The following is an 11,180-nucleotide window of genomic DNA, read 5'->3' on the forward strand; positions in this document are numbered from 1 at the left end:
AAGCGCATTTGAGACTGAAAGGTTTCCGGTTTGATCCCCTGGACCGGCAGGGGAAATCTGGGTGGGGAAGTGAATGACCCTCCCCAACACTGCTGCCCTTGAGCAAGGCACTGAACCCCCAACTGCTCCAGTGGAGCTGCTCGGTGGCCAACAGTATAAGACTGTGGTTGTACTGGGAAGGTCCCAGGTTTTAATGTGTGTGTGTGTGTGTGTGTGTGTGTGTGTGTGTGTGTGTGTGTGTGTGTGTGTGTGTGTGTGTGTGTGTGTGTGTCTGTGTGAATATGAAGCAGGGTGTTGAAAAAGCGCATTTTGTGCTCAGCCAACCTCCCCAGGGTACAAAATAATTAAATAAAAAATGAGACAGGGGCTGTCGAAATAACATGCAGGATGTTAGCAGGTATTCCCAACTACATCAGGTGAACAATTAAAGGTAGTACAAGACATATTTTTTCATCAAAATACTTTTGTTAAATATTGTTAAAACATTAAAGCTCTATATTCTGATTGTTATAGAATGTTCAGTAACAGGGTTCTCCCTGTCTTTCCAGCAGCTCTTTAATGAACAGAAAATACATTTTCAGCTGGGTCACCAATTTAATCCAACCAGGATAGACTACCCATAATCAGCTTCAATTTTATAGTGTTCCAGTTCCAATTTTGTCTTCTCATTTCTTTGTGTCATCACTTCTAGTTTCACTAGAATCTGTATACTGTGAGAGTTCTCTCTCCTGATTGGATACATGTGGTATCCCGACTAAATAGTTGGAGAGATGGGGAGACACCTGCTAGCAATGATTACTGAATATAGAGATATTTAACACTTTTAATGTAGTAGTAAAAAAAAAAATTATGTACATGTATATATAGATTGTGGTTAAAGACGATATAGGACTTCAAAAGTGGTTTGAATATAAAATCAAAACATCAATTTGCACATTCTTAGTCCAAATGCTAGAGCTTCTTTCATATTGACACTGACAAGTCTTGGGAGACACTATTAACACCAGATCCCAGCTGTCTTTTACGTTGACGCCACCTTGTGGACACTTCCACCACCAGTCTGTTACTTCAGTCCTTTTCCCAGGGTCTCTTCTTCTGATGATTCTTGTTGCTACGAAGATTAACCTTTCAGGGAGAAGAATTAAAAAGTGTTGACAAAATTATACAAGCATTTTATTTTTAAGCATTTAACTTATCAGACACAAAAGTGTAACAGACACCGCCCATCTGCCAGTTATAGACTTGGGTGAGGTTCTGGAGCCAAAAGGAAACCAAAAGAACATTAAAGAGAGCCTCCGCACACAACTGTGCAAAATCAGATATATTTCTTAAAATATACGTGTATATAGAAAGCTTTTCGGTCATAGACCTTCTTCAGTCATTTTACTTCTAAAAGCCTTCATGGGGCACAATCATAGGCCTAGGCTACAAAATAAAATCCTCACTGTTAATCCTCCATTTGAAACTGTACAGGTGTAACCAAATGGACCCATAAAAGTGACACTCTTTTGAAAAATCAACATTGGCAACGCAAAGCTAGGTTGCACTGAAGCTGTGTGTGCGCCCGCAGCCTCATCAGCTCCCGGTCCGGGAGGTACTTACAGTATACATGTTGGGCAGGTTCGAGAGGTTGTTGAAAAGCACTTGGCCCGCGCTCACTTTGTTCCTCACGCCTCGTATGGTCCCATTCTTGCTGCAGATATTGATCCGCTTGTTGCTGAAGCGCACCTCTCTCTTGGCACTGGCGTACAATAGCAGGTCGTCGGGTTCGCATCCGCTCTCGTCCAGCGTCGCTCCCACCACCAGTCCGTGGAGGTGGCTGTTGGTCTCGCTGTCCCGCTCCACCTCCGGGATGCTGAAGCAGTCCGAGTCCACGGAGTCACACACCGAGGAGCCGCACCACGAGGCCGTTTCATCCTTGAACACCTCCGTCAAAACACGGCCGCTGTTCGCAGACGCCACCCGAAACCTCACCGTTCTGCCTCCGCCGGCCTTAATCTCTCTCTCCTGTTTCACTTTTGGCTCCGCCATTGAAGCGCAATTAGGAAAACCGCCGTACATGTTTTCGCGTCCCATTCATTGATACAGTCTTTATTCAGCCTAAGTAGTGTCCTGCAATTATCAAACAATAAAGTCCCCATTGACGTGTCAAAATGGAGCGTAACGTGCTCTCCCGGCCGGTGCGAAAACCAGACACCGAAACAGTTAATAATAAATGAAGGTTAACCATGGCAACAGCTAAAACAGTCAAACCGTAAATTGATATCAACATGGTCAATAATTGATAAAGGTCACTGTATGGGCAGAAGATAGATAATAGCTTAAGTAGCCTCTCCACTTTCAACCTGGCATCCCTATTTTTAGGCATGTCATTATGTCATTATAGGCAGAATGTTTCTAAGATCAACAATTTTTCTAATATTTTATCGAATTTTCTTAATTTTGGCCAAAATTGAGAAAATAGCAAAAAAAAGCGTTGCATCTTAAGTGGTTAAGTAGTCAAATGGTAGCAACCATAGCATCATTGTGGGCCAATGTTGTAATTGTCTCCATCCTATTTCCTTCCTACAATTTACAATTTTGAGACAGTGTAGCTTCAAGAAACGATCAAAGGTAAACTAAGAACCTAGCTTCAGTCTAAACAATATCTCTAAATAGCAATCATTGAAACTATAGGATAACCAGTGAACCTAACCATCTGTTTAAATAACTTATCTAAATTATATTACTGATATCTGGCACGGTACCGCTGCTAGTAGGCCTACATGCAGTGTGCCCTACATGCCACACCTTGCAACAGCCCTTAATGCCACAGTTGAATGTTGTCAAAGCCCACTGTATTTTGGGAATGGCTGTGTCAACACAGGCTGGAGCAACTGAACAAGCCATATAATTAATATCCCAAACACTACCAAAACATGAACACACAGACAACACAAGCACACTGGTTCTCAATGTCGAGTCCCGGGGACCACCAGGGGTCCAAGTTAAATTAACACTGAGGATTTTTGCAGTGTAATTCGGGGTGCCAGAGATAAGAATCAAAGTATCAAACGGGGGACTGTGGAATAATGCATATCAACCTGGGGGTCTATGAAATAAAAAAGGTTGAGAATAACTGAACTATAGGGTTCCCCCCCCAGCCATAAGGCTAGCTTACTGATTGGGTGACTTTGCAGCTGCCAGACGTTCACTGAAGATGGTCCTCCAGCTGTGCTCCCAGTCCCCTCGCCTCTGTACAGACTGTTGGAGAAGAGGGCATTTAAATATGGCAAAAAGAGAGATATTTTACTTACTCCTATTGCTGGTCATTTGTGCTTATTCTGAATAACTTTATTTTAAATATAGGATAGGTTTATTTGATGTCATTTACACTTTCCAACCCTGTTGCCACTTCCTCACCCATGTTTGTTCATTAAGGGCGGCTCTCTGGCATTACACTGTCTGGGTTTGTCTTTGTTTTGTGTGTGCAGTGGTTCCCATCCTGGGGTCCAGACCCCCTCAGGGGGGCGCCAAAGATCACAGGGGTTGGTTGCGTGAAGCCTCGTCTGTTTGGAGGTAGTCCAACATTTTAAACATGTTGCACAAGATCATAACTTGGGACGTTATATTGTCAAAAATAGTTTGATTTTAAAAGTGTTTTAAAAAAATGTTAAAAAATAAAGAAATAGCAAGCCTTACGTGTGTGTCATATAAGAAGTATAGGGCTTAAGTGGATAACATGTCTTGAAAAACAAATATCTTTTTCAGCAGGTGCACTGCAATATATTGTTTTTTAGTATTGAGGTTCTTGCTTCTTTTTTTTTACCCCCAGTTAACTTTTTCCACCAGACACTGGGATTGTTGTTTCATGAATGAGAATGACATTATACAGTATAACGTTACAAGCAAGCAACTTATACTCTGTCATGATAAATAATACAAGGTATTTTGTATGTGGTTGCACAGCTTTCCAATGCCGATGCACTTTGGAAAGGCTATCTGCACAGAGTAGGCTATGCAAGGAGCTGGCCTTAACGACAGCCGTGGGGCAGCCCTGCTGAGCTATGTGTTCAATATCTTGATTAGGAGGCTGCAAGGTCTGAATTAAGTATTAACCACTTTCAACCTGCTGTCCCTAGTTTGGGCATATCATTATAGGCATGCCTGTCGCATGGCGACATGTGGCGACATGTTGTGAGATCATTATGATCATTGTTATGTTTAATAATGTGTGTGTGTGTGTGTGTGTGCTGTATATATATAAGTCCATGCATGAAATAACTGACCAAAGAAATGAAGGTCTCCTCATTCATTAGAAGGACAATATCAGTCACCAACCAGGAATGTATGTTTCACACCAGACTATTAAAAAAGGGTACCCCGTGCCTCCCTGACACACACACACACACACACACACACACACACACACACACACACACACACACACACACACACACACACACACACACACACACACACACACACACACACACACACACACACACACCAGTGACTTGGTGAATTTAGGAGGCATATACTGTATGTATGCCCCCAACTCCATATTCGGGCAACATTGACATCATATTGATGACGCCATGATGCCGTTCATAAACTGCACACCTAGTCTTGCTATCCATATAGCTACAGATTAAACAGAGAAGCCAAGCCGTTATTAGACCCTGGCTTGCATGCTAATGTCTGTGCACACCACACATTTTAGCCAATTTCAACATCAAACATCTAACTATTAATCCCCAATGTTTTGATCTCCGCTCAGGCAATACTGTTATGGAAATTGAACAGTTTGTGTCAAAGACACTAGAGCTTCTACATGAGGAGAGAGAGGCTGAAATAGAGAAGACCAGGTTATGGCAAGAGAACATCTCTCTTAAGGATCTTCAGAGAAAAGGTGTATGCCTTCTGAAGCTACAGCCAGCAGGTCAGTCCACAGGTCTGTATGGTCGGACGCTTGTCACTCTAGAACCAAGGAAACATGTCGGCCCATCACTACTTCCAAGTAACACTTTTGGACCTGGGGACATAGTTGGCATTTATGACTCAACAAGTGGATGCAGTGCTGCCTCGCAGCTCGGCACAGGGATAGTGACACGAGTCAGCCAAGCATCTATAACGGTTGCATTTGAAGACTCTCAGGATGATCTCATTGTTGAATCCGACTCCCTCTACAACCTCTTGAAGTTGGCAAATGATGTCACCTACAAACGAATGAAACAAGCCTTGAATGCTTTGAATGGATACAACAGTGGGCCAGCCTCCGGCCTTATAAGTGTTCTCTTTGGGTACTCAGAGCCTAGCTCTCAGTCACAGTCAAATGTTGTATCCTTTTTTAATTTGGACCTGGATGAGTCCCAGAGACAAGCCGTGTCCTTTGCCATGTCTCAGAGGGAAGTGGCTGTGATTCATGGCCCGCCAGGCACTGGGAAAACTACCACGGCAGTCGAGATCATCCTCCAAGCAATAAAACAAGGCGAAAAGGTTCTGTGCTGTGCCTCGTCCAATGTGGCCGTGGATAATCTGGTAGAAAGGCTAGCCTGTTGCAAAGCCAAGCTCCTGAGACTGGGTCATCCCGCCAGACTACTGCCGTCTATTCAAAAACACTCCCTGGACGCCATCCTTGCCCGCGGTGACAGCGCAAACATCATCTCTGACATCCGCAAAGACATCGATAAAGCTTTTGTGGGAATGAAGACGACACGTGGCAGAGGTGAGCGGTCCAGCTTCAAACGGGAGATAGGTAAGCTGCGGAAGGAGCTGAGAAGCAGGGAGGCAAAGGCCATCTCCCAGATCCTGAAAAGTGCCGACGTCGTGTTATGCACCAACGCCAGCGCTTCTGATGACGGCCCTCTGAGGTTCCTGCCGGCGGACCATTTTGATTGGGTGGTGATAGATGAGTGCGCCCAGGCCCTGGAGAGCAGCTGTTGGATCCCTCTGCTTAAAGCACGGAAGTGCGTCTTGGCAGGAGATCACAAGCAACTACCACCCACAATCAAATCACAAACGGCTGCATCAAGAGGCTTATCTGTTAGCCTGATGGAGAGGCTCGTTCAGAAGTATGGGGACACGGTAGTCCGCATGCTAACGGTACAGTATCGCATGAACTGTGCCATTATGGAGTGGGCCTCCAAACAGATGTACCAGGGAGGACTGACTGCCCACAGCACTGTGGAGCATCACTTGCTAAAAGATATTCCAGGAATCGCCTGTGTGGAGGAGACCAGTACCCCACTTTTTCTCATCGATACCGCTGGTTGTGGGCTGAGCGAGATGGAGAATAACGATGGGCAATCTAAAGGCAATCAAGGTGAGGCACACATTGTCGAGCTTCACGTACAGGCCTTGATTGAAGCTGGGCTGAAAGCTAAAGACATAGCCGTTATAGCACCATACAATTTACAGGTTCATCTTCTGCGTCAGAGGCTTTCTGCGAGACACCCAGAGCTGGAGATCAAGTCCGTAGATGGCTTTCAGGGCAGAGAGAAAGAGGCTGTGATCCTGTCATTAGTTCGCTCTAACAGAAAAGGTCAAATTGGATTTCTTGCTGAGGACCGAAGGATAAACGTGGCCGTTACCCGTGCCAGGCGTCACCTTGCTGTGGTGTGCGATACACAGACCGTTCAAAACCACACCTTCCTGAAGTCTCTGATCAGCCACATGACGGAGTGTGGACAGGTCCGAACTGCCTTCGAGTATCTCCATGACATCGCACCGCAAAACTATACCCGGAAACACCAAGACACCAAGACTTACACTGGTGTTAACAGCTCATCGTCTACCAAACATAAGGGAAAATGTCACCATGTGGGCAAAGAGGAGCCAAGGCTGATTAAACCTACTGATATCAAGGGTAAGGTGCATAACACAGGCTCCAGTAAGCACACAAAGTCATACAATTTGTCACTCAACAAAGAGCAAGAGAAAATCAAATCCACAGAAATCAGGGAGAAGGTTGAGGCCTTTCTGAATGACCTAAACCGCACTGAGCTACAATTCCCACTACACCTCAGCTCCCTCGATCGCCTGCTGGTCCACCAGATCTCAGAAGAGCTGGGACTCAGGCATGAAAGTAGAGGGGAGGGGAAGGACCGATGTATCACCGTCTCTAGATCATCGCAGCCTGGAGTAACTGAGGAAGTTGTCGCAGAGGAGCCGACGGGAGTTGCCCAAGAAGAGGAAATTGTCATGGAGCCTGAAGGCGGGCCCTCGTGTCAACCTCCTCTTGACTTGAAAATCCTACATTTGGAGCAAATGAGAAGGGAGCAACAGAAAGAGAATGCCAAACAACAGGGTAACACTAAAATTCCCACAGCCCAATCCTCTAAGACCAATAAGTCAGCAAAAGGAAAGAGCCGCACCAAAGCAGGTCCCTGTGACATTGCTGCTGCCACCACTGCAGACCGCAGCTTTGACACACTCATAAATGCAGTGGTGAAGGCCAACAGTGTGTGCGGTTTTGCCAAATGTAAAGCTTCTGTACTAACACTTGGCCATCTTTGCATGTTTTGCAATAGGCAATATTGCCTAGGCCACAGTCACCACTTACCAGAGGTGCATGGCTGTGGGGACGAAGCCAAGACTCATGCTCGGATGACAATACGCAAGGAAGGTGTTCTTTATACTTGTAGTGGAAGGAAAGACAAGTCTATGGACCCCAACAAGAAGGCTAATCTGCAACGAAAACTGGACTCCAAACTGAAAGATATGGCCTCTCATAGGAAAATCAAAGAGCAAGAAACTTAAGGTTTTACTGTGTACAAGGTAATAAGAAGTAAATCATGTTATGTTAATCAGAATTAAAGCAAACTTTATGGTAATAGACTGGCAACTAGCGATTATGTCCTAGTGACTATTCTATCAATTACTGTTCCAATTAATTGAATAATTGAGAAGTGCAGGTATATATATATATATATATATATATATATATATATATATATATATATATATATATATATATATATATATATATATATATATTTGTTATAATCACAGAACTGATGTGAAAAACATTAAAATTGATTTTTTTTTAAATAATCCATTAAATAAATTAGTAAATTTAAATGTCCTAGTGACTATTCTATCAATTACTGTTTCAATTAATTGAATAATTGAGAAGTGCAGGTATATATGTATATATTTGTTATAATCACAGAATTGATGTGAAAAACATTCAAATTGATTTTCTTTTTTTTATAATCCATTAAATAAATTAGTCAATTTAACGGCTGCAGCCATATTAGACTTCATGGTCCATTTATGTTGTCGTGTGTATTGTGTGCCTTTGCTACCCCGGACAACCCAGTCTAGAGTGCCATATTTATAGCAGCCACTGCTCCTAATAGTTAGAATGGGTAAATGCAGAGGACAGATTCTACAGTATGTGCACAACATGTACTGTAGCAAATACCAACAACAACAAGATGCCCTAGGTATTTCTAGTAGGCAGGGGGTCTTTATCTGTTTGCAAAGCAATGGCTGTTTTTTTTTTATTATCCTCAAAGCGTTGCCTAGGTGCAAGAAACCATAGGCTGATTTTGTTGTTTGTTTCCCACTTCAGGTTAAAAACATGGCAGGCTGCAAAACACTGAGCTTATAGTACACAGTGATGAAAGCAACACAGATGCAGCTGTGTGTTGTTTACTAGTCTGCCATGTTTGTCTCCGCCAGAAGTGGAGAGTATGTTTTCGTTGTCTCCGCCAGAGGTGGAGAGTATGTTTTCGTTCTTGTCCTTCCGTGTGTCCCCCCGTCTCAGCCAAGCTAACATTGGTCAAGCTTCGCGTGACACGTGACAATATTGTTGTCACCAATGCTCTGATTGGCTAGCGAGACGCATGATGACATAGAAACCTATAAATAGGTGACACACTTCAAAAAATCATTTATATTTTTTGAAGTGAGCTTCCATCAGCCAAGCTAACATTGGTCAAGTGACACGTGACAATATGTAATATAAATAGGTAAGACAGGATTAATCAGGAACAGTACTGGCGGAGACCTGTGCTCCGTTTTTCATGCTCTTTTTGTTGCCAGACCCAGAGGGTCGGCCTACATGAGGCTTTGTCGGTCTGTCCCTCTTTTCCTCTGCACACACGTCATGCGAAGTCCGGCCATTCAGATTTCAACCGCTAGGGGTCTGGCAGTGCTCCGAGGAGCACCTTTTCTAGTTTTTGTACATAGCGGTATTTTGTCTCAGTTTTTTGTCTCCGCCAGAGGTGGAGAGTATGTTTTCGTTCTTGTCCTTCCGTGTGTCCCCCCGTCTCAGCCAAGCTAACATTGGTCAAGCTTCGCGTGACACGTGACAATATTGTTGTCACCAATGCTCTGATTGGCTAGCGAGACGCATGATGACATATAGAAACCTATAAATAGGTGACGCACTTCAAAAGATCATTTATATTTTTTGAAGTGAGCTTCCATCAGCCAAGCTAACATTGGTCAAGTGACACGTGACAATATGTAATATAAATAGGTAAGACAGGATTAATCAGGAACAGTACTGGCGGAGACCTGTGCTCCGAGGAGCACATTTTCTAGTTTTAATCTGGAAAACAACCTACAAAATCAGCCTTAGGGTTTATGGCCCTTTCGTTCAACTGCCTACATTAAGAATTGGTTTCAAGAAGCTTCACCAGGTCCAATCGGACATGTTTATTTCCAGTAGTTTGGATAATGGTTCTATCAACATTAATTAATGGGGCATTATGCATGAAGGTATCATGAAATGGCATAATAATGCTTCTGCAGCCAGGTGCTTCTGGCTTCCCACAGGCCAGGAGTGGCATCTGCAAGTGCCACTGGCATCATACTGGCATCATACTGGCATCATGCAAGGGGCACGGTGGCGTAGTCGGTAGCGCTGTCGCCTCACAGCTAGAAGGTCCTGGGTTCAATTCCCGCCGGGGACGCTGTGGGCGCTGGGGGTGTGTTCTCTCCTCCGCGTCATCAGTGCCCATACCCTAGGTGGGGTTGGTGAAAGGGCCTTTCTGTGGGGAGTTTGCATGTTCTCCCCGTGTCTCCTAGGGTAGTTAATTAATACCCTCACAAAAACATGCAGTAATCCTGGTCACTATACTGCCTCCCCCTGGTCAGCCAGGGCGCCTGATGGAGGGGAAAGGAACTGGTTGGAATAACGTGTTCCTTCCACGCGCTACGTCTAACCAGGGGAACCTCCCCCCTGTCGGGTGATAAGAAGCGGCCTGCTTGCACCTCATGCATTGAAGGAGGCATGAGCTTCAGCGGCTGGCAGAGGGAGAGTAGCGCCAAGGATTACATAGGCAATTGGCACTGGGTGAAAAAATATGGGTTACAAAATCGTGGGATAAAATTAAAAAAATTAATAAAATACTGGCATCATGCAGCCAAGTGTCTGCTGATGCCACTCCTGGCATAATATGCCACCAGTGTCACCCACCTGCAGTTGCCACTCCTGGTCTATGGGTGTCGGTGGCACCAAAGATCACAGTCTGTTTGGAGGTAGTCCATGTTTTCTCAAAATCATTACCTATTTTGGGCATGTCATTATATTGTCAAAACATGTAAAAAAAAAAAAAAAAAAAAAAAAAAAAAGAGGAAACGAAACACAGAGGTCAGACCACATGATGCCTATTTCCTACCAGAGCTAAGCTGTAGCAGTCATGCCAGCTTAGTTGTTGACGGATGCTGAGAGTCTGCAGTTCAGACCTGCAGAAACAGTAAGAGGTGACAGAGAGAAACACAGGCAACAGGCTTGAAAAAGGCTGTTCCTCAAATCTTTTTCATTTCAAGGACCCCCAGTTTGATATGCATTAGGCCACAAACACCCACTTTTTTCCTGTGGGACCTCAGTGTTAATTTAAACACAAACTGTAGATCAGCAATTTTGGCTGTTTTAACAAACTCCTGTTTAGGGATTATTTGATTAACTAACACGGGTAAGATGAAGTCGGTCTATTCTTTCGATATTTCCGGTTCATTGCCCAGCCCCACTTATCGCAGCTTCCTGGCCTCTCTCTCAGACTCCAGGAGAGACAGAATATCCCCCACTCTAACTGGGCCCTCCACGTTCCTGATGATGGAGCGGTTGCTGGTATCCATGAACTCTACTCGGACCTGTGTACACTGTCCCTGGGAACCAGTTCTTCCAATTATCTTCTTGACTCTTGCGAGCTTGATCGGTTGCACACGGCTGGCGTCCATGTTGT

General features: G+C 44.3%; 2 protein-coding genes across 2 annotated transcripts; one reads left to right on the forward strand and one right to left on the reverse strand.

Moving 5' to 3' along the window:
* Positions 1 to 4,770: 4,770 nt before the first annotated feature.
* LOC308074816 (DNA-binding protein SMUBP-2-like) lies at positions 4,771 to 7,740 on the forward strand (the record flags this gene model as incomplete). Its single annotated transcript, XM_080414315.1, has 1 exon — positions 4,771 to 7,740. One exon carries the CDS (start codon positions 4,771 to 4,773, stop codon positions 7,738 to 7,740), a length of 2,970 nt encoding a protein of 989 aa, XP_080270441.1.
* Positions 7,741 to 10,965: 3,225 nt separating this feature from the next.
* Positions 10,966 to 11,180, reverse strand: LOC308074405 (small ribosomal subunit protein eS28-like; the record flags this gene model as incomplete). The annotated part of the gene is made up of 1 exon (XM_080413844.1): positions 10,966 to 11,180. Exon 1 carries the CDS (start codon positions 11,173 to 11,175, stop codon positions 10,966 to 10,968), a length of 210 nt encoding a protein of 69 aa, XP_080269970.1. The 5' UTR covers positions 11,176 to 11,180.

This window comes from Gymnoscopelus braueri (genome assembly GCF_963280865.1).
Source record: "Gymnoscopelus braueri genome assembly, chromosome: 19".
NCBI lineage: Eukaryota > Metazoa > Chordata > Actinopteri > Myctophiformes > Myctophidae > Gymnoscopelus > Gymnoscopelus braueri.